Below are 26,450 nucleotides of genomic sequence, written 5' to 3'. Positions count from 1 at the left end.
CATGACTTGGCCATGACTGGCTACCAAAATAGTAAAGGAATCTTCTAGTGCATTTATATACTGATGCCTACCATTAAAGAGGGAAATCCTGACCTATAAGGCCATTAGTACAGATTCTTTTAGAATAAGTTAAAATAAGGAGAAATTCTTACATTTTGACACACTTGTACAGAAGTTGTAAGCAAAGCAGGAAATTGTTTTGGTAAGATAATAATTAATAAAATACTTTTGTTAAAGAATGTGACAGTGCCTTCCCTATTAATTCTCCACTCCTTTTTGTTCTGTGTAGTTTTCCCTGTTGTCCTGTCTTCATTTTTTGCAGACCATGCAAAGGGTTTAACATGAAGAGTTGGCGAATCATTGCTTAGTTAGACTAAGGAGTAGTCAAAAAATTATGGTATTTTGTTTATTTGCCTTTCTCATGTGACCCAGGGAGTCACACTTAGGAACCCTGGAAATAGGTACATGAAAGCAATATAGGAAACACTTGGTAATATAGCTCAGCCACACAAATTTCTGTCTGGCAACATGAGTTCGATCCCCCCACCCCCAAAAAGAAAATACTAATTCATTTCTATTACCTGACATTCTATCCTATTTCTAAGAACCAAAACATACACACATGCCACATACAGAAGGATTGTGTCATATTTGTGACAGCAAGGTAACCTTTATTCCCAGAAGAGCTAAGGCAGCAGGAGATATGAAGTTCATAATTTAGATACACACGATATGAAACCAAAAAAATGTGATTTTTTTGCCCTGACCCCCTCTTACCCTTATTTTCCCTACTTTTGGGAAAATGTGTGTTTATAAGGATTTTACAGGATGGTTTTAAATAATATTTTTTTGAGGAATGTTACTGGTTGGTTATCTACTAGAATTGTGCTTGGCACTTGGGTGCACAGTAAATGTTTATTTAATTAGTAAATGTTAAGTGATGTACATGTTTTTAATTTCAGAACAAAATTAATCATATAGTATTAAAAGACCTGCTTGATCCCATAAAAGATCTCTATGAGGATGTCAGAAGAAAAGCCTTAATGAGATTGGAGTATGAAGGTCTGCATAAAAGTGAAGCTATTGTAACTCCTGGTGTGAGGTTTTATAATGATCCAGCTGGCTATGCCATGAATAGATATGCATATTATGTCTGCTACAAATGCAGAAAGGTACGCCACTAATTATACTTAGAAATTTTAAGAGATTATCTATATGAGTAAAAAATTTAATTGTATGATTTCTAATTATTCTTACGTCTAAAGCTTGAAGTTAAAAAAGAGACAGAAAGCCTGATACAGTGTTTCAAACTGAATTTATGTACTTAATTTTGGTGGGGGGTTTTAATAAATTTTTGCCAAACCATGTAGTTCTTTCTGTCAGTAAAAATCTGTTTGCCTATGGCATCTTCACTCTCTTAACCATTCCCTTCTTAAAATTCTTCTTGCCTCTAGGGCAACTTTTTTTTTTTATGTCCTCCTACCTTTGTGGTCATTTAACTGTTAGTTCCTTTTCATTTACCTACTCTGCACATACTTATTTGCACAAAACACTCCCAATAATACTCTTTATCTTTGGTGAATTGAGTACATTTATATCCCTTTGTCGACAAGCTATATGTACCATTATGACCGTTCAAACTTTTTGAGATTTAGGTACAAATAACCAGCTCTCTATCACACATTTGAATTTCTCACAGATACTTCAAAATTCTTATGTCTGGTATTACTTTCACCAGCCTTTACTCCCCCAGTCTATAAACTTTATTTACAAAGTCCTGTCAATTCTGTCTCCAAATCTCTGTGGAGACCTTTTTTCCTATTATATCTTTAGCACTCCTAATTACTTTCTTTTAACAATTATCATTGCCTTCTTACTGACTCTCATGTAGATCTCCTACATCCCCACAACCCACTTCATCTTTTGGTTTTACACTGATACTGGTAGATTACAATTTCTAGATCTCAACTCTTTTAAGTGGATTATCCTTCTGCTTATAATCTTGTAGCTCTGTCTACCTCTCTGCTACCATCTCCCAATATTCTACCCTTTAGACTGTATGCTACAACGTACTGAACAACTTATTTTTTCCCCAGACTCAGCTGTGTTTGCACATTTCCTGACACCTTCATGCCAAGGCTAGTTTTCATCATGGAATATTTGTCTCCATTGCCTACTGCACAGTTTGCTCTCACTCGCCACCACCACCCCTCCAGTGCCGTACATACATGCTCAAACAGCTGGCCAAATCTGGCTTATTCCATTTTAGGATCCATCTGAGGTCTTGCTTCCCTTATAATGTGACCATGCCTCCTCTGGTACTATCCCCACATAGTTTTGTTACCATGGCATCCACCATGGCATTCAGCTTACACTAATGATTATAGTTTACATATTTATCTCTCTGCTCCACCTGATTGTTTTGTAAAAACAAGGACTATTTTTTCATTTTTTCTAGTAATTGGCATTTCCTAAATACTAAGTTAATTATAAAATTAATGAATAAAAGACACATAGTCTTATAATAAAAATAAAATACAAATAATGAATAGAAGGCTAAATATGAAAGGTAGACAAACGTATATATACACGAGAAAAGATCAACAGTGTACACTTGTGCAATTTGTGTTGTTATGAATAATAAAATATCTCTATGTATTTAATGTGCTAAATATTATAAGTGAATATTATGCTTCCATATGGGTAGCAGTCAAATGTTTAGAAAACTAAACAGACAGTATACAGAAGTAAAACAGCTAAAATAAGCAATTGGCCTAAACATAAACTGAAACATTTTTAGGACCAGATTTAGCTGGGAGTGACCTCTGCATCAATGAAGCCTTGTGACCTGTTTTTCTAGAACAGATAATAGATTTATATTGACTCAGCTTGTTTATTCCCAATTTTGACTATGGGACATGATGTACATGCAAATCGCCCCAATTTCTTGGCCTCATTTATTTTGTGCTCAGAGCAAAGAAAAGTAAATCATCATGATTTCGTTTATTCAAGTGATTATGTTAGATACTATTAAGCTTCTGCACATAGTGTAGCTTTATAAGTGTGAGCAGTATTCTGAATAGAATTACAAAATTCAGCTTTCCTTTTAAAAAATGTTCACGTTCACAAGTTGCTTAAAATTCAAGGAATTTCTTTCTCACTAGGCTTGGTCTTATAATTCTCTTCTAATACTTTACGTGCAATGTAGTTTTGTTTTATTTTGTTACAGTTTACAAATTAACATGCATGTTTTTAAAATAATAGAAGGAAATAAGTTGTTTAATATTTCAAAATAAGAAAAAATTTCCAAATTTTGCCTTGAAAAGCAGTTTCTATTTACTATTTAAGATCTTTTCTTGATGTTGGAATATTTGGCCTCCTCAAATCACTTTTCTTTAACAGTACACCATTTAAACTACCTATTGAAAGCATAAATCCGTTTCAGAACTGAAACAACTTTATTCTCACTGTGATCCACTCTACTATGGTCTATAGTCAGAAATATAGGCATGTGTGTATTTGACCTTGCATAGGAGCAGCTGACAGACAATAGTATTTCTCAGGCCTTTTGATTAGACTTTCACAAGTGGATCCTCTGCCAGGGTTTTCTTTTTCTTGCCTTTATCTAAATATGGTGTCTCTCCTTAGGCATATTTTGGTGGTGAGGCACGCTGTGACGCTGAGGCTGGACAAGGGGATGATTATGATCCCAGAGAACTCATCTGTGGTGCCTGTTCTGATGTGTCCAGGGCGCAGGTGGGCAGAGCATGTTACTAACAATAACAGTTTAGAAAGGTTAAAATTCTGTTTTTTAAATAATGGTATACCCAATAAAGTGGAGATTTTTTTCCTAGTGTCTTCTGATATTTGTGTAGTACTGTATAATTTATCATATTGTTTAATAAGCATTTTTTTCTTTTGAGGTGGTATTTTCATTTTATAATTTGTCTTCCATGTAATAATCACCTATTTTAAGCAAGGAATGAACTTACCTCATTTTCATAAAGCTGCAGTCAAACTTTTAGGTTTTCCCCACTTCAATGAAATCTTCACAGTACATCTGTGAGATTGGGAAATGGATAAAACATTGATTTTTCAGTCTGCCACACTAAATATTCATGAGGAAATTTGGTATGGTGCTTTTTAAAACCAGATAGATTGTGCTGGAGATGGAATTAGAATTTGGGGCTTTGTCCAAACCTTTTGGGAAAAACCAAACATTTATCCATTAATTTTTAACATGTATTTCGTAAGTCTTTTAGTCAGTTTTCAGACCTATATATAGTCTGAAAATATCAGTTAATAAACTGTATCATTATCTTAAGTGTAGTTGGAATAATCTCACTATCATCTTGTACCCATCTCTTCTTTTGTTATAGATGTGTCCCAAACATGGCACAGACTTTTTGGAATATAAATGTCGTTACTGCTGTTCAGTAGCTGTCTTTTTCTGTTTTGGAACAACACATTTCTGTAATGCTTGTCATGATGATTTTCAAAGAATGACTAGCATTCCTAAGGAAGAACTACCACACTGTCCTGCAGGTATGATTTTAAAAGCACGAGTATAATTGCTAATTTTATTTAAAGATTATATGAGAACTCTGGTTAAAATGTTGGAAACCCAATTCAAACAAGCCTAAAGTAGTAGAGCATAAATAACTTCAACCCTTAAAAACTTACAACATTTTGGGCCCGGTAGAAAATTTAAGTCATCGTCATGATGAGGGGTGAGGAGTGATAACAAAGCAGACCTCTTGGGGAGTAAGAATGAAGTCTATCATTAAAATGATTGTTCAGCACAGAAGAGCCATGTAAAGTTTGATACTCTAATAATAGAAACATATAAAAGGATTTTGTGAGTTTTTAAAGGAGGCCTGGAACTACAGAATGAAAGTAATTTGATATAGAGGGTCTGGGAATTGGCAGCATAGTGAGACCAGAAAACCAAAAGAATTAAAAAAGCCACTTTGCATAAAGCAGAAGTATAGAGGTCAGGCTGAAGAAGAAAAAAAAAAAAAAAATGGAACTTGAAACCAAAAAGAATCTGAAAACACCGAAAGAGATCAGAAGGCTGAGATCACATTAACATGGCCAACCATAATAGTGCATACCTGTAATCCTAGCACTCAGGATGAGGTATACAGTCAGTTCAAGGCCAGCCTGAACTATGTAGTAAGATCCTGTCTCAAAAAAATTACAATAAATAATAATAATATGAAATATCAGATTTACTAGAAGTGGGAGGAGAGTAAATACAGTCATGCAGTGTATGTGCAGTTATTGAACATACAAGTACCACTCTGTAAGTGGTGGTGTTAGAGCTGGGAAGTACTCCCTCTCAGACATGCCTCACCAGAGAGTTTGTGTAGGCCCGTATAGACAGCAGTGTGATAGTGCCCCTCAGACTTACCAGTGCATCTACTTGAGCAGTCCTCACATGTGCACACATGAGGGAAATTTTAAAAGGACAGATGTAGTTATTAATTGTACCATTACTTATAGTAAGAAAAATTTGTAAGTAATACTAGTATCCAGTAGGTGAGTAGTTAGTACTAAAAAGTATACAGTTTCTTATACTAATAATGAAAGATTTCTGTGGGATACTATAAACAAAAAGCAAGTTACAAGTTAGTGTATATGGTATGCTGCCTTTTGTAAGAAGGAGAAAATGAGAATATATATTAATGTTCATATTTTCATAAAGAAACACTGGAAAAATATGGGAAACCTAAATGATTGAATAAAACAAAGGCAAAATGGTGGTAGAGATAGGGATGGAGATGTCAATTCTGATTACAGATTTTTAAGTTTTTATGTTTAAATCATAAGAAATACATTATCTATTTGATAATATTGTTTTAAGGTTTGCCTACTCTTTGCCATCTGTGTCAAATACAAATACTATACTGATGCCCTTTGAGAAAATTTTTTTCAGTAAAAGTAAAAGACTTTGAAGAAGCAAATTCACAATGATGGGAGGCCAGGGCACTTAGGATAATGGCCAGATCAGAGGTAGGAACTATGATTAAAAGGAGAGGTAGTGAGTTGAGGTCAACAAATGAATAGAGAGAAAAGCAAGCAGTATTCCAGATGAGAAGTACTGCAAGAGGAGGACTTTCTAGGAAAAATGTAAGTCATGGTTTGGAAATGAAAGTGGGAGAAAGTTCATCATGCCTTGTGACATTAGAGAGCACTGATGACAACTAGTTTCCAATCAAAAAAACTTTGAAGCAAGAAATATCAAGGGAAATCCAAATTTTACTTAATGAACAAAAGTTTCATTGTTAAAACTAAACAAAATTCTGGAAATAATAAGTAAGTTAGCAATGAAATAAGTATTCCAGAGAACATAGTGGTACACAGTGGCTGAGTGAAGAGGGAGTCAACCAAAGGCAAGGTCTCCCCTCATATATTCACAAGGTCAAGTTAGCCAGCTGAAGACTTTCATCCTTTAAACAACTGTGAATCAGAGGAGTGAGGAACAAAGGAGTTAGAGAGCTTGCAAGGCGCTGACATTGGTCCCGGGCCTTTTCACATGCGTAGTTTTCATTTCATTTATACAGCCTGCAAGATAAATAGTATCATGTTCACAAATGGAAAATTGAGGACCAGGGGAGTTAACTAGCTTAAGACAATGTGTTCAGTTGAGATTTGCTCTCCTCTCCTCTCTAAGGGAATGGGAATGTGTGAGAACTAGAACAGAAAGAACCCACAACCCAGTTTCCTTAAGGAGATTCAAGTTTCTGTCCACCTTCTACCTCATTCATTCTAATCTTTAATACTCATTTGTTAATGATGGCAAGCGTTAAGAGTAACAAACTGAAATAGACAATGCTTCTGAAATAGACAATGTTTGTTAGTTCATTTAGGCTATTACAACAAAATGCCATCAACTGGGTAGCTAATTAACACAAACGTATTGCTCATAATTCCGGAGCCTAGCAGGTCTAATATCAAGGTGCTGGTAGATTGGTGTCACAGAGGGTTCACTTGGCTGTTCATAGACAGCATTTTCACACTAAAAGAGTCAAAGGGGTCTGTATGGTCAAATTTATAAGGGTACTAATTCTGTTCATGGGCTTTACCTTCATGACCTAATCACTTCCCAGTGTCCCAGTATCACAGTTGACACATTCTGAGTATCTCCCTGCATTTGTTTGAAGCAACATAACTGTTGCTTTTTTTTTTTTTTTTTTTTTTTTTTTTTTTTGTCTTTTTCCTTTTTATTAGTACCGGGGATCGAACTCACGACTGCCTGCTTGCAAGGCAGGCGCTTATGCCTGCTGAGCTAAATCCCCAGCCCCCAACTGTTGCTTTTAGTCTCTCAGCTAAAACCTGTTCTGGTTTCTCTTTCTGAGATGAGCTGTGTTTACTTCAATACTACTATCAATACCTTAGTCTTACTCTTACATGATTTTATATCATTCTTCTAGATCAGGGCTTTGTTGTTGTTGTTCAGTAATAGTAATAACAGCTAACATTAATTGGGTATTTATACTGCACAAGCTAAGAGCATCATAGATACTAGCCTTTTACCCCTCATGGTTTTGTTCTTTATACAGCAGAAGTTTAACCAGAAGATAGATTGAATGAGATTTTATTCCCCATTGATCTGGAAAACCTTGTCCCATTCAACATTGTATTTTTTTCCTAAGTAAAATTAGAATTTACATTTATGAGTTTGAAAATTAGTTGTAAAGAACTGATACATAGTTCCTGTCCCTCCTCCTCCAGTGCAGTAGGGAATACAGATCAAGTGTAAGTACAGCCTGTATTCCTGACCTCATAAAGCCCGCCTTTTAACCTAGACATCTTTTTGAAATGGCATAACAACTTTATTTTAGAAAAGTACAGGGCTTTTTAAAACACTTATAAGCATAATTTATGTGTTATATACAAAGTTGTATTTTCTTCTAGATTACTGTTTTATGTTATTTTCAATGTACATATTTTGAAATGACTTTTACTTTTCTACTAACTCCTTTCACATAGCTTTTTTAAAAATTTTATTTTAAAGATGATAAAACCAAGGAAAATAAAACAGAATAAAACCAAATCAAGATAAATTAGTATAAGTGATACAGGGCTTCAAAACCTTACAAAATCAGCAATGGTTACCATAATGCCTTTTGTTGGTTACCAAATAGCTGCAGATACCTTGGGACATAGTAAAAATCAAACAGAACAGAATAGAGCAGAAATACTAAAAATAAAACAATGCATGCAATAAAGTATTCAAAATAAGCCAATAGTAAATCCAAAATGGCTACCATGTCTTGCTATCTTTAAAATAGCTGCTCATGCCGTCAGATTAACATAATCATACAAAACAAAAAGAGAATAAAACCCAACCCAAGAAAACAATAAAAATAGTATGATTTCCAGGTGGGGACCACCTCCTCATGAGGCCTGGTTCTCCCTCCCCTCCCTACTCCTCCCTACACTCCATGAATGGTGCTGACTCACAGAAAGAGGCTTGGGTGGGTGTGGCTTCACATAGCTTTTTAAATAACACTAACGATCAGTATTTTGACTTTTGATGACATTAACATTTTATTTATACTTAAATTTGTTGTTAGAAAGACAACCTATGCAAAAATCTCCTTGTATCTTCATCTAGAATAATATTCTGCTAGATTAAATTGACATTTTCAGAAGTAGTTTTCCTCATTGCTTTTGCTTTAAAATGATATGTCAAATTCATCTATTAATTGAAAAAGACCTGTGGGTTGTGGTAGTTCACTTTAAGCAAGATATTGTGGGTAAGGAACCATGTCACTTCCTGTGTTATGTATAATTCTGTTATATGCAAGTTTTTATGAACATTCCTACTTCTATGAGAAGTAAATTTTTAAATTTTTATATTTATATAACCAGTCATACTATTTCTTCGAATAACTTACCAGTGATTTCTATTTAAATGAGATTTGTGTGTATATATTTTTAAATATTATATTCCTTTGCCTCCTTCAAAATTTACACAGGTCCCAAAGGCAAACAGTTAGAAGGAACTGAATGTCCACTCCATGTTGTACATCCACCCACTGGGGAAGAGTTTGCTTTGGGGTGTGGAGTATGCAGAAATGCTCACACTTTTTAGAACACTGCGATCCTTTGTCTACAGAGAAAAAGTTGCCTTCATCCGCCAAGAGGATATGGTGAAGTTTAAACTCTGCTCAGGATAAGGACGGGACCATTTTTACATCCATGAAAATGAACCATTCACAGTGCAAGAATGATGCCAAATACCATGTACATAATTCTTGCTGTGGAAGTTTTCCCCATTACTTTGGTTTATCTTCTTTTGAACCAAGATATCAAACTTGTGAGGTGTTTGCATGTGGCCATTTCCGTCACTGGCCTGTGAAGCATTGAACATGTATAGATAATTGACATAAAAGAGTCGCCAAACCCATGGACTAAGAATGATGCTGGCTTTCAAGCAAAAAAAAAAAAAAATAATAATAATAATCATTGTTTATTGTATACTGCCTTTTTTTGTAATCTTGTACAATTGCATCATGGGTGGGGATATAAAAAGGAATATTCTGGTTTATTTCCTAGACTGTTATTTAAAGAATAATTGTGTTAGGACAGCATATAAATGTAATAAGTATCACACTGTATATAAAGATATTGATGTTTGTCCTGTAAAAGAATTACTAAATTACAAATACAGTTTCATTTAAACTTCTAGGTTAAGTTTGAGCCTGAAATTTTAATGAAGTGCAATACTGAGTGTGCCTCATTATCTTGCAGCTATAAACATTGGAATGTACATGTCAATAAAACCACTGTACATTTTTATACAGTGATAAAGTCTAACATTTGTGAAGGGTTTTTTTGGGGGGGGAACTAAACAGTTTATAGTCTAAAAAATCCACCTGAGATTTTTTTAGAAAGAAATTGACTAAAGTGAAATCATAACTTTCAGAACCATTAGAGGAAATTAGAGTGCCAATAAACCACAATATTAGAATCTTAAACATTGCATAGAAAATCATGAAATTTTTTTTCATAAACACTCATCAAAGGCAAAAAACCTTTAAGATATTAAGTCTTATCTTCTTTTTTTTAAATTTTTTTATTTTAAAGAGATTAAGACAAGAGGGCAGATCAGAGCAGAACAATGTAAGCAACTTCACCACAAGATAACTAGATACAAACAGTAGCTACCATAATGTCTCTTTCTTTGAAATAGTTGAGCATACCTTCACATAACAGTAGTATCAAACATAACAAAATAGTATAAAACTATTAAAGAGAATGAAAGTATTACAGGGAATTCAGAACCAAACAACCAAAAATCAATAATGGCTACTATATTATCTCATTTTCCATAAAAAATTTGTTTACACTATCACACATAATAAAATCCAATAAGATATAACATGATAGAACCAATAGAAACAGAAGAACAAAAGCATGTTAGGACATCAAAGCAAGATGATATTAGATCAGCAATGGCTATTATAGTGTCTTGTTTTCTTCAGAATAGCTGTTCATACCATCACAGATAATAAAAACAAACAAGATAGAATAAAACTATCCCAACAAATGAATGAAAACATTACAAGGCTTCAAAGCAATGTAATGGGGAATCATGATTACCATAAAATGTTATGTACTCTTACCATTTTTTACACTAGGAAGAACATAACGGCGTTTATACATGTGAGTTTGATTTATTTTGTTTATGAATATGGTCTCAAGCTGCATCCATTTATTTATAAATATTTCAACATGATCATTCTTTATAGCTGAGTAGCTCTCCATTGTATAAAAATACCACGCTTTTTAATACATTCCTCAGTTGATAGACACTTAGGTTGTTTCCAAGATCTGGCTATTATAAATTGTGCTGCTATAAACTTGAGTACACATGTATCACTGTGATATGCTGTTTTCAGTTCTTCTGGTAATACGCCTAGGAGTGGAATACCTGGGTCAAATGGGACTTCCAAACCCAGCTTTTTGAGGTATCTCCAGACTGACCTCCACAGTGGTTGCACCAGTCTACACTCCCACCAACAGGGCAGGAGAGTTTTTTTTCCCCCACAGCCTCACCAGCATTTGTTGGTGGTGGTTTTCTTGATCCTGGCATTCTGTCAGCAGTGAGATGGCATCTCAGTGTAATTTTAATTTGCATTTCTCTGATGAGTAATGATGATGAACATTTTTTCATGTATTTATTTGCCATTTGTATTTCTTCATCTGAGAAATGTATATTCATCTCAGATGCCCATTTTTGGATTGGATCTTTGAATTTCGGGGGTCTAATTTTAATTCTTTATATGTTGTAGCAGAAGCCCTTTGTCTGAGGGACAGTTCACTAAGATTTTTTTCCCCAGTTTGTGGGTTTTCTTTTCACTATGCTGGAAATTTCTTTTGACATGCAGAAACTTTAATAAGATGTGATCCCAGTTATTAATTCTGGGAAGTATTTCCCATGCAGTTTGATTCCTGTTTATGAATTCTCTACCTACACCAATGTCTTCAAGATTCTTACCTAATTTGTCTTCCAACATATTTAGTGTCTGTTTTAATACTCAGATCTTTGATCCATTTAGAATTTAATTTAGTACATGGTGATAGGCATGGGTCTAGTTTTACTTTTCAGCATACAGAGAGCCAGTTTTTCCAGCACCATTTATTAAAGAGACTGTTGTTCTTCCAGTGAACATGTTTGGCTCCTTTATCAAAGTTAAGGTGGTTGAGTGTATTGGTAGTTGTGGTTGTATCTTCTAATCTATTCCATTGATCTCCAGATCTGTTCTTTCAGGACCATGTTGATTTTATTACAGTAGCTTTGTAGTATACCTTCAAGTCAGGGATTGTGATGCCTCCTGCCTTGCCTTTGCTGCTTAGAATTGCCTTTGCTATTCTAAGCTTCTTCTCATTCCAGATGAATTTTTGGAGTGATTTCTCTAGATCTATGAGGTATGTTGATGTTATTTTCATTGGGATTGCATGGAATCTGTATAACAGTTTTGGGAGAATAGTCATTTTCACAATATTTATTCTTCCTATCGATGATCAAGGGATGTCTTTCCATTTTCTGAGATCCTCTTTCTTTTTCAAGGTATAATAATTTTCCCTGTATAGATTTTTTTTTAATTTAAGGAGAGAGAGGGAAAAAAAAAACAGAAAAAGGGTACAAGTTATACAGAATTTCAGAAAACATAAAACAGTAGGAAATCACTAGTTAATAGATTACATATTGTTATCTTAGAAATAGTTGTTCAAGTTACAAAATTAAAGCATACAAAGTGGTCTTTCAAACACTGAGACTGGAAACAGTTTTGTTCAATGATCCAACAAAACGCAGTAATATGGTTACCTATCTTACACACTTAAATATATATGCAGTTATATTCTTTAGAGCACTTTCTTTTCCTTTTGTACAATGACAATTACACATTTTGGGTTTTATTACTCACACAGTTCTTATTACTTTTTTTTGAAGACAGTAAAACCAAATGTGCCATAACAGGACAGAGTCAGTCAAATCAAAAGGATGGACATAATAGATAATGTAAAAACAAAATACTAGGTGATCAACAATGGTTACCATACTGCCTCTTGCTATCTTCAAAAGAATTGCCTATATCATCAGTTACAATAAAATTGAACAAAACAGTAAAGAATAAAGCCAAAACATTGGAGACATTACAGGACTTTAAAAGAAGCTAATAGTCAACCGGGATGGGCATCATAATGAATCTTATTGTCTTCACAGTTTTGCCTATACTTTCGAACTTGGTACTATCAAGCAAAGCAGAATAGAGGAAAATCAGTCAAAGCAAGATGGTGAGGGCTATCCAGGGTTTCAAATCAAGTTAATAGGAAATCAAAGGGGGTTACTACAATGTATCCTTTTTTAATTTTTCCCTTAATTAAAAAGATAAAAAAGTAAATAATTTTTTTAAAAAAGGAGATTGAGATAAAAGAGGGCATAACAACAAACCAGAGTCGGTCAAAGCATAACCATTTAAGCAAAATAGTGTTTTACCACAGATGTCCTGACATAAAAGTAGTTACCATAGTGTCTCTTTCCTGGAAATCTTTGAGTATAACTTCGTATACTGTAGCACCAAACATGAAGACAATGTAAAACCATTCAAGAGAATGACAGTATTACAGGGTATTTAGAACCAACTATCAGAAAATGAACAATGGTTTCTGTATAATCTCCTTGTCTATAAAAGTTTTTGCTTATATTATCATATATAATAAGATCCAATAAGATACAACCTGTTAAGACCGATGGAGATAGAAGAATAAAAGCTTGATGGGACTTCAAAGCAAGATGATACTAAGTCAGCACTAGCTATTATGATGTCTTGTTTTCTCCAAAATAGCTGTTCCTACCATCCAATCTTCTCTGCCTCATTTCTACTGAGCTCTTTTTCTGTCGTTTGTTGTCAGTTTGTCTTCTTCATTTCGCTTTCTGCTCCATTCATTGTGGCCTCTCTGCCACTGTTTCTGAAGTCTTGGTATTTTCCTTTTTTAGAATATCCTGCAGTATTCTCTGTAGAGTTGAATTGGTGGTTGCAAATTCCCCTAGTTCGTCTTTATCCTGAAAGCACCTTTTTTTTCCATCAATTTCTAGGGACAGTTGTGCAGGACATATCAATCTTGGCTGGAGGTTATTATCTTTCAATGCTTGAATTATTTCCCCCCACGCCTTCGTGATTTGATGGTTTGTGCCGAGAAGTTTGCTGTAATTCTGATGGGTGTTCCCTTGTAAGTGATCTGTTTCTTGTCTGTGAAGGCTTTTAGTATTCTGTTTTTATATTGGATTTCTGGAATTTTGATTATTATATGCCTGGGTATAGCTCTGTTTGGGTTTGTAGGTGGCTAGGGTCCTGTATGCCTCATACATCTGAGTATCTTTACCTTTTGCTAAATTAGGGAAATTCTCTTGGATTATTTCTGTGAATTGCTTTTGTAGTCCATTTGTTTGTATTCTTACTTCTTTTATATTCTTAATTCTTAAGTTATAGATCCTCTTATCATCTTCTATCCTTTGTATTATTGCTGTTTGTTTTCTTGTTATTTTTAAGAAGTTTTTCATTTCATGCTCCCATATTACAAATCTGCCCTCCAATTCAGATAATGTATCCTTAGTTTCTTTCAGGCTGTTATGCCAGCTTTCAATAGAGTTTTTAGTTTCCTGGTAATCTCTTTGAACCTGCTTCACATATTCTACATTTTCTCTATTTTCTCCATCAAACAATTCTCCCCTTTTTTCTGTTCTTCCATTCCACCATCTGTTTTTTCTTGGGCAGTGCTTAGCATTTCTCTAACTATTCTACTTATACCTTGCTTTATTGCGTTAAATACTTCATTTTTAAACTTGTCTATGAGGCTCTGGAGATACCGCTTTATGTCTATTGGTGCTGTGTCTGATATTGCATCTTTTTTGTCTTCCTTTGCATTTCCCTTTCCTGGATCAGTGTTCTCAGGATTGGGGACTGAGGACCCTTTCTTGTTGCTTCTTCTTCCCATACTTTTTTGTTCCTTCCATACAAGCGAATGTAGGAGGCCCAATTTTTTTCTCTTTGTCGGTTACGGTTTGTTTGAATTGTGCCGGCTAGGTGTTTCCGCCCACTGCAGTGTACTAGGGAGACACAGACCTCAGCAGCCTCTGCTGGGCCCGTCCCTCCAGGTCAGCCTACCAAAGGCTTCACCACTAGGGTGCACCTCCAGGCACTGGGACCTGGTTTGGGCTAGCCTACTGGGTCTTAGTCAGAGGCCTCACGCAGGCCAGGCATTCCCCACCAATCCCACTTGAGAGGAGAATATGCGGCTAATGTCACTGCAGCATCCTGTTCCGGCAAGTCTACCCAGTTCCAGTATGTCCTTTGCTGGAGCTTCCTACTCTATGAAAGGGTTCCCGTTTTGCTCACTCACCGCAAGTCAATGTAGGGCTCCCTGCTAGTCCTGCTCTCAACTCCGTTTGCAGATTCCTGCTCTCAGAGCTTTTGCGCATCTCTTTCCCTGCCCTGCAGATTTGGATGCAGCAGCGGCAGCAGGAAATTCAAATCGTGGCTTCCAGTGGTGCAGTTTCTAGCTTCCTGCGCTGCTATTTTATCAGTTCCTGTTATAGCACCAGTTGGTTTCTCTTAGCTTAGTTCATTCCTGGGCTGGCAGGGTGTATCTCCCCTTGCTTAGGACATCTCATACTGCACCGTTCCTGGATTTTAAGCAGGGTATCTCAGAGAGCTTCTGTAGCTGCTGCTATCTACCCGCCATGTTCTCCTGGAAGTCCCTGTATAGATCTTTTACTTCTTTTGTGAGATAAATTCCTAAGTGTTCCATTTTTTTTGGATGCTAGTGTGAAGGGAGTAGCTTAATTTGTTTTCAGTGATTTTGTTGTTAGTGTTATAGGAATGCTGTTAATTTTTTGTACTCAGGTACATTGCTGAATTTATTATATCTAGGAGTCTTTCAGTGGTGTTTTGGGGTCTTCTATGTAGAGAATCATGTCTTCTGCAAATAATGACAACTTAACTTCCTCTTTTCCTATCTTTACCCCTTTTATTTCTCTCTCTCCTCTCATTGCTTTGGCTAGTATATCCAGTACTATGTTGAATAGGAGTGGTGGTAAAGGACATCCTTGTCTTGTGCCTGATTTTAAGGTAAAGGCCTTCAGTTTATGGCCTTTTAATATGCTGGCTGTTGGTTTGTCATAGATGGCCTTTATCATATTGAGGTAAAGACCATCTATTCTGATTTTCTGGAAGGTTCTTATCGTGAATGAGTGTTGAACCTTATCAAAAGCTTTTTCTGCATCTATAGAAATGATCATGTGATTCTTACTTTTCACTGTATTGATATGGTAGGATTACATTTATTCGTTTACATATATTGAACCATTCCTGCTGCATGCCTGAGATGAATCCCACTTAGTCATGATGTATAATCTTGATTATTTGCTGCATCTTGTTTGCCAATATTTTATTGAGGATTGAGGATTTTTGCATCTATGTTCATTAGGGAAATTGGCTTGTAGTTTTCTTTTTTAGTTGGGTCTTTCTCAGTTTTGGTACTAGAGTAATATTTGCTTCCAGGAATGACTTAGGAAGGATTGCTTCCCTTTTGATTTCACTGAAAAGTTTGAGGAGTGTCAGCATTAAGTCTTCTTTGTATTTCTTGTAGAATTCCGCAGTGAATCCATCTGGGCCTGGGCTTTCTTTTGTAGGTAAGGACTTAATTACATTTTCAATTTTATTAATAGAAATTGGGTTATTCAACAGTTTTACATCTTCTTGACCCAGCTTTGGTACTTCATATGTTTCTAGGAATGTGTCAGTTTTTTGTTACTATTGAACCTATGAGAGTAGACATTTTCGAAATAGGTGCTGATGATGATCTGTATTTCCACAAAGTCTGTAGTGATTTCACCTTTTTCATTACTTATTGCATGAATTTGAATTTTTTCTTTCCTTTTTAAAAGAAGTTTGGCTAGGGGCTTGTCAATTTTATTTATTCTTTGAAAGAATCACCTCTGATTCATTGATTCTTTGTTTTCTCAGTCTCTATTGCATTGATTTCTGCTCTGATTTTTATAATTTCCTCCTTTCTTTTGGCTTTGGGCTTAACCTGCTCTTCTTCTTCTAGATGTTTGAGGTGCAGCATCAAGTTGTTTATTTGTATTCTTTCTGTTTTCCTGATGTGGGAAATCAATGCAATAAATTTTCTTCTGAGGACTGCTTTCATTGCATCCCAGATTCCAGTATGTGGTATTTGTATTTTTGTTTGCTTGTAGGTATTGTTTAATTTCCCCTATGACTGTATTATTCAATTTCCATGTGTTTGTGGGGTTTTTGCAGTTTCTTCTATCATTAATTTCTAGTTGCAAGGCACTATGATCTGATAATATGCATGGGATAATTTCAACTCTTTTGCAATTACTTAAATATGTTCTGTGGGCTAGTAATGTGGTCTATTTTAGAGAATGTCCCATATACTGCTGAGAATGTATATTCTGATGTTGTTGGATGCAACACTCTGTATATGTCTATCAAGTCCATTTGTTCACAGGTGTGATTCAGTTCTATTACTTCTTTGCTGATGTTCTGTCTGGTTGATCTGTCCCTTGGTGTCAATGGTGTTAAGGTCTCCTGTTATAATTCTGTTATTGCTTATTTGATTTTTCATTTGTTAATACTTGCTTTGTATAGCTGAGTGTTCTGGAATTTGGTGCATATATAGTTAAGATTGTTATCTCTTCCTCTTGAAGTTTTCCCCTAACTAGTATATAGTGACCTTCTTTATCTCTTTGGATCATTCTTGGTTTGAAGTTCACATTGTCTGCAAACAGAATAGCTACCCTTGCCTTTTTTGGTTTCCTGTTGCATGAAGTATTGCTTTCCTTCCTTTGACTTTCAGTCTGTGAGTTTCCTTTAGATGGGTTCCTCATGCCCAGTGTATGGCTGGATGTTGTTTCTTGATCCATTCTGCCAGTCTGTTTCTTTTAATTGGTGAATTGAGACCATTTACATTAATAGTTATAACTGTTATATATTGGTTTATTGTTGACATGTTATCTTTCTGCTGTTGTATCCTTAACTTTCCAATCTGTTTAATTGTCTGCTTTGCTTAGTGGTTTTTTCCTATATGTATCTAGATGGTCTTTCAGTATTCTTTGCAGGGTTGGTTTGGTGATCATGAAGTTCTTCAGCTATTCTTTGTCATGGAAGTATCTTATTTCTCCATCCATTTTGAAGGACAGTCTTGCATGGTACATCAGTCTAGGTTGGAAATCGTTTTCCTTTAGGATCTGAAATACTTCATGCTCTTCTTGACTTCATTGTTTGTTTTGAGAAGTCTGCTGTGATACTGATAGGCTTTCTTTTATAGGTGATCTGTCTTTTCTCGCTGACAGCTTTTAATATTCTATTCTTATGTTGGATTTCTGGGATGGTGATTATTATATGCCTGGGTGTAGCTTTATTTTGGTTATGGCTATTTGCAGTTCTATATGCTTCAATAATCCTGATGTCCGTTTCTATTCTCATGTTTGGGAAAGTTTCAGCTGTTACTTCTGTAAATAGCCTCTTGACATCCTTTATGTTGTCCTCTTCTTTATCATTTATCCCTATCAATCTTATATTGTTTCTCTTTGCATCACCTTGCAGTTGTTGAATTGTTATTTCCTGATTCCTTGTTATTTTTAAAAGATCTTTCCCTTCTTGTTCACTAGCTGCAATCTTGTCTTCGAGGTCTGAAATTCTATCTTCACTTTCATTGAGGCAGTCTTGACAACTTTTGATGGAATTTTTGATTTCCTTTATATCTCTTTGAATATGCTTCATGTATTGTTTATTTCCTATATTGTTCATCCAGGGATTCTATCTTTTTGTTTTGTGCCTCTAATTTTTAACTGTATCTTCTTTAGATGTGTTCAGCATCTCTTTCATTACTTTTATCATTTCTTCTTTTACTTGGGAGATTGTTTCTAATTTGAATTCCTTTAAAGCTTCCTGGAGTTGTGTCTTTATTTCATTTGCTAGTATTTCAGGTGTTTGGCATATGTTTTCTTCTATGTACATGGCTCCTAGACTTTCTTGGGATGGGCTGGAAGTTTGAGATTGCATTTTGGCCTTTAGTCTTGTCATTTTCCTATATCTCTGTATTTCAAATGAAGTTCCAAAGCTTCCCCTGGGGGTGTTGGAAATCGTCTTCTATGCCCTCGGCTCCTGAGACTGAATGGAGGTTGCTGAACATGGTCCAGTCAGATCAACAGAACCTCCTATGCCACCTCCGGAGTTGCAGGAAGCTGGGTGGGCTCCTAACCACTGTGAGTGATGGCCCAAAGCTCTCCCTGGGCATGCATGGATGCCCTGGAACTCACTTCACATGCCCTCAGCTCCTGATTGAAGAAGGTCACTAGGCATGGTCTAGTTGGGCCCAAAACCTCCCTAGCCTAGTGTGGCTAGAAGCTGGGCAGACACTTAACCGCTGGGAGCGATGATCTTAAACTGTCTCTGGGCTGTGCGGGTGTCCTGGAACTCACCTTGAGAAGCCCTACTTCCACAGATTAAAAGAAGGTCGCTAGACATGGCCCAGCCATGCAGGAAACCTACAGAGCCTAGTCTAGTGTGTCTGGAAGCTAAGCGGGTCCTTAACCACTGGGAGTGATGATCTTAAATGCTCCCCAGGCTGGCGCTGGTGTCAAGTCCTAGAAACCAGTAGCTTTTTTCCTTTCATAAAATAATGAAGTAACAGGATTTTTTTATACCCAACATTGTGTTATGTTCTATTATTTATGCATTTGAGCCATGACGTTGCCAATTTGTTCATTTATAATTCATCATAAATTAGATTATACTGATTCCCATGAGACTAACAAAAACCTTTATCTGTTCTAAATTCTTACTGCTGAAAATATACAAATCAATTTGTAAATATAGTAATAATTGAAAAATTTAATGATATCTGTATTAGGGATTTGTGAAAAATCTGAGACCATCTATGCCTTAAAGATCTTAAAATATATAGAAAAGATCTAAGTACAGATAATTATTTTTCAGAATGTTTTAATTGCATAAAGATACCCAACGAAATGCTTCAAGATTTTAAAAAATCATTGTTGATTTATTGTTTTTGTGGTTAAAAGGTTAGTTGCTAAAAGGAATGTGAGCTACATTTTGAAGACTACTTTGAATTTCAAGGAACAGAAATTACAGAATGGCATGAGAAAAAAGTAGGTAGAAAAATGTAGAATATGATCAAAGAACAGTCTAATAAAGAGTTCAGGCTCACCATTGACTTAGCACATTTTCAGAAAGCACAAAGTCAGTACAGAGACCAAAGATGCCCCTGAGTGTACTCCCCAGAAAATAAGGGGGTGAATGTGATGAGGCCCTTGTAAATCATCTAAAGGAATGAACTTGGAGAAAGACACACAAGTAAGAATATCATTTTGGATTCATTAACTTCAATGACAAATTGATTGGCTATACTTGTAAACCCATGATAGAGAAGAAACAAACTGTAGAGGTGCCTGGTTAGAGTGAGTAATCTGGAGTTAATGTTCTAGTAATAAAGGAGAGAAAAACCCCTATTGAGTATAGTCATGGTGACCTTATCTTCAATTAGGAGGAAGCTTTCTTTAATCATATCCTTAGCACTTCAAAAAACTTGAACATTTTAGAAATAAGCTGGGACAAATCACAGAAAGGGTATCTGTGGTAGGCATTTGGCTGAAGCATCCTTTGGACAGGCCATCCTTCAAATGCTCTGGGTACTAGGCAGGAAACAGCAGAATCACAAGAATGAGGATTAGTGAATATTTCTAGAAAGAAACTTATTTTCAGCCAAAGGAAAGTTATTTTTCTAAATGGTTTTCTGGCTAGATTATTTAGACCTAAGATCTCCTTATTCTATCAATAAGCTTATTTAATAAAATATTGTATTATTCAGTTTTCTAATTTGCCCTCTTTTTCAGATTCATTCAATCTCAGTATCTCTCCCTGCCCATTTTGTCACCATCCACCTGGATATGTATCTGATGTTAGTGTTTAATGGAACATAACTCATTTTCTCACTGTTTCTCCACCTTTTGGTAAGATCAAGTGTAGCATAGCTCATTTTCCTAAAAATCACCAACAGCACATGGAGGGTATTAGGATTGAAACCAGAAGACAAGTCCTAGCTCTGTTTTGTTTTGTTTTGTTTATGTGACCTTGACTCAGCCACTTAATTAATTTCAATTTCTTAGAAATAATACCAAATCCAAATGAGAAAGCTTTTATAAAAATGTTTTATCTCATAATAAAAGTTTCAGAGAAAAGCAAAGAAAAGAACATTTACTCACTATGTCCTAATTGTAGACAGTGAATTAAGCACTTAAGTCTTCCTAACAACTCTGGGAATTAATAATGATTTATCATTATTAATCTCAGTCAGCTTTTAGGGAAGTTAAATGGCTTATACTAGATTGCTATTGTATTTGGCTAAAAAGTAAAAAAAAAAAAAAAAAAAAAAAAAAAAACAACTCCCAAGATATGCATCTAGAACTTTTATCTCTAAAGCCCAAGCTGATTCTGCCACATAATCCTATTACTATCATATTACCAATGGTCCTATGAATTTATGAACTATTAACTGGATTTGTAATATGGGCAAAATTGCAATGAGGACAAGAAGCTATTTACCTCCCTAAGTTGTCAATTGGAAGAGGTATACTTAGACCTCCCTTAACAGAGACCTCACCTCAGGTTAAGCTCCAAAACAGCCTCAAGCCACAGCACATTAGGCATCCACTCCAGCATCTGATCTAAAGGCACACTTCCAAGGCAGCCACAGTCAATGACAGAACATCACTTATAAAAGATAATAAAAGCCACTTTTGGAGATCAGGGTTCCGTAAGTAAGTGTAGAGTCTCAGTTGTTAAACAGCAGGCCACAAACTTCACTTTCTTGGCTAATCAAGCAGAGAATAATACATACTCAGTTATAATAATTTCCTCAAAAAATGCAAATAGTGTTAAAGGATGGACAGGCAAATTTTCACAAGCAAAAATGGGAAAGCACATTCTCAGGAGAGGCCATGATGAGAACTAGGGCAGAATATGATCCTCAGAAGTGTAGCTGTTTGCATTAAGGCTCCATTTAATAAATATTTGAGAGACTTTTCTAGGTCTGCATTTGCCAGTACAGTTTGATGAGGGTAGGAACTGTTCTCCATTGCTTAATAATGACTGCTCCATAGAAAGTGCCTGAGTGAACTATACAACTTACCGGTTTCAAACATTCAGTGTGCAGGGATGAAATATTCACACACAACTTGGAAATGTGTAAATAACAGTGTCACTAAGAATTACAACCAAAGCTTGGTACTGACAAGACAAAAGTTTTATTAAGGGCTTACTATGGCCAAATACTGTGCATGGGTGTTGTAGGCCAGGTGATGGTTCCCCCAAGTCTTCCCATGTCTTAATATCCAAAATGTATAGGCATGAAGATGTTACCTTACATGGCAAAAAAGAATTTGCAAATGTAATAAAGGATACACAACCTGAGATAAGATTAGATTGGATTAACCTTGTGGGGCCAGTGTAACAGAAGAGGCATAGTACAGGAAATGAAGAAGGAAGATCAGAATCAGAGAGGGACAGAATCAGAAGCCAGAGAAAAAAGACTTGAAGACTCGGTGCAGAGGAGGGGCTGGGCGGATCTGGGGCGCCTGCATCAGCCTCCCCCTGTGTCTGGAGGACTGTGGATATCTCAGCAAGCAGGGAGGGATCGCAGGTTCCTGAGGCATCGTGGCCTGTGGTGAGTGCTCAGCCCACTCTGCCCAAATCCCAGACTATTCCAGACCCTCCAGGCTTCCCAGTGCAGTGAAGTGGAGAAGTGGGTTTGAGGCCTCTACGTCCACCTCCCCATCCCAGCTGCACTTGGAGAACTGCTGAGCTTCCAACGGGTGGGCGGGCCCACACTACCCCGGAGCCCAGCCTGTTTGGGCCTCCCGCACCTTACCATTGGTGTGCAGAAGAGGGGCTGGGCAGATCTGGGGCACCTGCATCGGCCTCCCTGTGTATCTGGAGGACTGTGGATGTCTCGGTGGGTGGTGGAGCATCGCAGGTTTCGGAGGCCCTGCAGCCTGTGGTGAGTGCTCAGCACACTCTGCCCAGAGCCCAGACTGTTTGGGTCCCTCCATGCTTCCAGGTGCAGTGAAGTGGAGAGGTGGGTTTGAGGCATCTACATCTGCCTCCACATCCTGGCTGTGATTGGAGAGCTGTGGAGCTTCCAAGGGGCAGGTGGGCGCACAGTGTCCCTGAGGCCCAGCTTGTCTGGAACTGCGGAATTCTGAGCAGGCAGAGGAGGGCCATTGGTTCTGCAGGCCCACTGGCTTGGGGTAGCGTGGTGCCAGAGTTTCAGTAGCCGCAAACATAGAAGGGGATTTACAACAAATCCTGAGGAAGCTTTCAAATAACACTTGAAACACAGAAATATAGGAAAATGACAAAACGAAAGACCAAATTACAACCTCAAACCTCCAGCCCATCTCAAGAAACCCTAGGAGCAATGTATATAGAAGAAAATATATGCCATTCACCTCAAATATCGGGCACAATAGCTACTGAAATTAACAAGCAACTCAAGGAAGCTTTAAAGAAATTCAAACTCAAAATAATCTCCCAGGTAAAAGAAGAAATGATAAAAGGAATGACAGAGATTCTGAATATATCTAAAGAAAACACAGATAAAAAATTGGAGGAACTAAACAAAAAGATAGAATCCCTAGACGAGCAATATAAGAAACAAACAGAATACATGATGCAGATGCACAGAGATATACAGGAAATAAAAAACTCCACTGAAAGTTGTAAAAACCGCCTTAATGAAAGTGAAGATAGAATTTCAGACCTTGAAGACAGGATTGCAGCTAGCGAACAGGAAAGGAAAGATCTTTTAAAAATAACAAGGAATCAGGAAACAACAATTCAACAACTGCAAGATGATGCAAAGAAAAATAACATTAGAATGATAGGGATTAATGAAAAAGAAGGAGACAACATAAAGGATGTCAAGAGGATATTTAGAGAAGTAATAGCTGAAAATTTCCCAAGCATGAGATCAGAAACCGACATCAGGATCAGTGAAGCTTATAGAACTCCAAATAGTCATCACCAAAATAAAACTACACCCAGACATATAATAATCACCATCCCAGAAATCCAACACAAGAATAGATTATTAAAAGCTGTCAGAGAGAAAAGACAGATCACTTATAAAGGAAAACCTATCAGAATCACAGCAGACTTCTCAGCACAAACAATAAAGTCAAGAAGAGCATGGAGTGAAGTATTCCAGATCCTAAAGCAAAATGATTTCCAACCTAGACTGATATATCCTGAAAAACTATCATTCAAAATAGATGGTGAAATACGGTACTTCCATGACAAAGAACAGCTGAAGAACTTCATGAACACCAAACCAACCCTGCAAAAAATATTGAAAGACAGTTTAGATACACAAAGGAAAAAACCACTAAGCAAAGCAGATAATTAAACAGAACAGAAAGATAAAGATGCAACAGCAGAGAGATAACATGCGAACAATAAACCAGCATTTAACAGTAATAACCATTAATGTAAATGGTCTCAATGCACCAATCAAAAGAAACAGACTAGCAGAATGGATCAAGAAACAAAATCCAACCATATGCTGTTTACAAGAAACCCATCTAACCCAGAAGGATACTCACAGACTGAAAGTCAAAGGATGGAAAACAATTCTTCATGCAGCAGGAATCAAAAAAAAGGCAGGAGTAGCCATTCTGTTTGTAGACAATGTGAACTTTAAACCAACAATGACCATAAAGGACAAAGAAGGTCACTACATACTCGTAAGGGGAAAACTCCAGGAGGAAGAGATAACTATCTTAAATATATATGCACCAAACTTCAGAGCACCCAGTTATATAAAACAACTATTAACAGAAATGAAAACTCAAATTATCAGTAACACAATTGCAACAGGAGACCTTAATACACCATTGACACCAAGGGACAGATCAACCAGACAGAAAATGAGCAAAGAAATAACAGAACTGAATCACACCTGCGAACAAATGGGTTTGATAGACATATACAGAATGTTCCACCCAACAACATTAGAATACTCATTCTTCTCAGCAGTCCATGGATCATTCTCTAAAAGAGACCATATATTAGCTCACAGAACATATTTAAACAAATGCAAAAGAGTTAAAATCATCCCTTGCATGATATCAAATCATAGCGCTCTGAACTTAGAAATTAATGATAAAAGATACTGCAAAAATCCCGCAAACACATGGAAACTGAATAACGCACTCTTGAGTAATCAGTGCATCACAGAAGAAATTAAACAATATGTAAAAGAAAATGCAAATGCAGATACAGCTTACCAGAATTTGTGGGATACAATGAAAGCCGTCCTGAGAGGAAAATTTATTGCACTGAGTTCCCACATCAGGAAAACAGAACAAATACAAATAAATAACTTGATGCTACACCTCAAACAGCTAGAAAAAAAAGAGCAAGTCAAGCCCAAAACCAAAAGAAGAGAGGAAATTATAAAAATCAGAGCAGAAATCAATGCAACAGAGACTAAGAAAACAATCCAAAGAATCAACGAATCAAAGAGTTGGTTCTTTGAAAGAATAAATAAAATCGATAAGTCCCTAGCCAACCTTATTTAAAAAAAGGGAAGAAAAAGCTCAAATTCATGCAATAAGAAATGAAAAAGGTGAAATCACTACAGACCCAATAGAAATACAGAAGATCATCAACACCTATTTCGAAAACCTCTACTCTCAAAAGTTTGATAACACAGAAGAAATAGACAGATTCTTAGAAACATATGAAGTACCAAAGCTAGATCAAGAGGATGTAAAACTGTTGAATAACCCAATCTCTGTTAATGAAATTGAAAATGTAATTAAGTCCTTACCCACCAAGGAGAGCCCAGGCCCAGATGGATTCACTACAGAATTCTACAAGAAATACAAAGAAGACCTAATGCCGACACTCCTCAAACTATTCAATGAAATCGAAAGGGAAGCAATCCTTCCTAAGTCATTCCTGGAAGCAAATATTACTCTAGTACCAAAACCTGAGAAAGACCCAACTAAAAAAGAGAACTATAGACCGATCTCCCTAATGAACACAGATGCAAAAATCCTCAATAAAATATTGGCAAATAGGATGCAGCAAATCATCAAGAAGATTATACACCATGACCAAGTGGGATTCATCCCAGGAATGCAAGGATGGTTCAACATACGCAAATCAATAAATGTAATCCACCATATCAATAAAGCCAAAAATAAGAATCACATGATAATTTCTATAGATGCAGAAAAAGCCTTCGATAAGGTCCAACATTTATTCATGATAAGAACTTTACAGAAAATTGGAATAGATGGTCTTTACCTCAATATAATAAAGGCCATTTATGACAAACCAACAGCCAGCATCATACTAAATGGCCAAAAATTGAAAGCCTTTACTTTAAAATCAGGCACAAGACAAGGATGTCCTTTATCACCACTCCTATTTAATATAGTACTGGAAATACTAGCCAGAGCAATTAGGCAAGAGAGAGAAATAAAAGGGGTAAAGATAGGAAAAGAAGAAGTTAAATTATCATTGTTTGCAGATGACATGATACTCTACATAGAAGACCCCCTAAACTCCATTGAAAGACTCTTAGATACAATAAATAAATTCAGTAATGTGGCTGGACACAAAATCAATACTCAGAAATCAATAGCATTCCTATACAGGAACAACAAAATCACAGAGAGGGAAATAAGAGAAACTGCACTCTTCACATTAGCAAGCAAAAAAATGAAATATTTAGGAATTACTCTTACGAAATAAGTGAAAGACTTATACAGTGAAAATTATAATACACTGAAAAAAGAAATTGAAGATGATCTCAGA

At 36.1% G+C, this 26,450-nt stretch overlaps 1 protein-coding gene across 15 annotated transcripts in view; it reads left to right on the top strand.

Annotated features, from left to right (window-relative positions):
• Mycbp2 (MYC binding protein 2) overlaps positions 1–9,828 on the top strand; it is a 262,562-nt gene extending 252,734 nt beyond the window's left edge. For all 15 annotated transcript variants that reach the window (XM_063246885.1, XM_063246888.1, XM_063246889.1 and 12 more), the window contains 4 exons: positions 963–1,172; positions 3,649–3,756; positions 4,380–4,545; positions 8,988–9,828. In XM_063246885.1, coding sequence (XP_063102955.1) covers positions 963–1,172; positions 3,649–3,756; positions 4,380–4,545; positions 8,988–9,103 — 600 coding nt within the window. In that variant the 3' untranslated portion in view covers positions 9,104–9,828. The remainder of the gene's footprint in view (positions 1–962; positions 1,173–3,648; positions 3,757–4,379; positions 4,546–8,987) is intronic.
• Positions 9,829–26,450: the final 16,622 nt, after the last annotated feature.

This window comes from Cavia porcellus, unplaced genomic scaffold (genome assembly GCF_034190915.1).
Source record: "Cavia porcellus strain 051 isolate PalLab524CR breed Dunkin Hartley unplaced genomic scaffold, mCavPor4.1 scaffold_4, whole genome shotgun sequence".
NCBI classification, from domain to species: Eukaryota; Metazoa; Chordata; class Mammalia; order Rodentia; family Caviidae; genus Cavia; species Cavia porcellus.
This window is presented reverse-complemented; position numbering and strand designations above follow the sequence as displayed.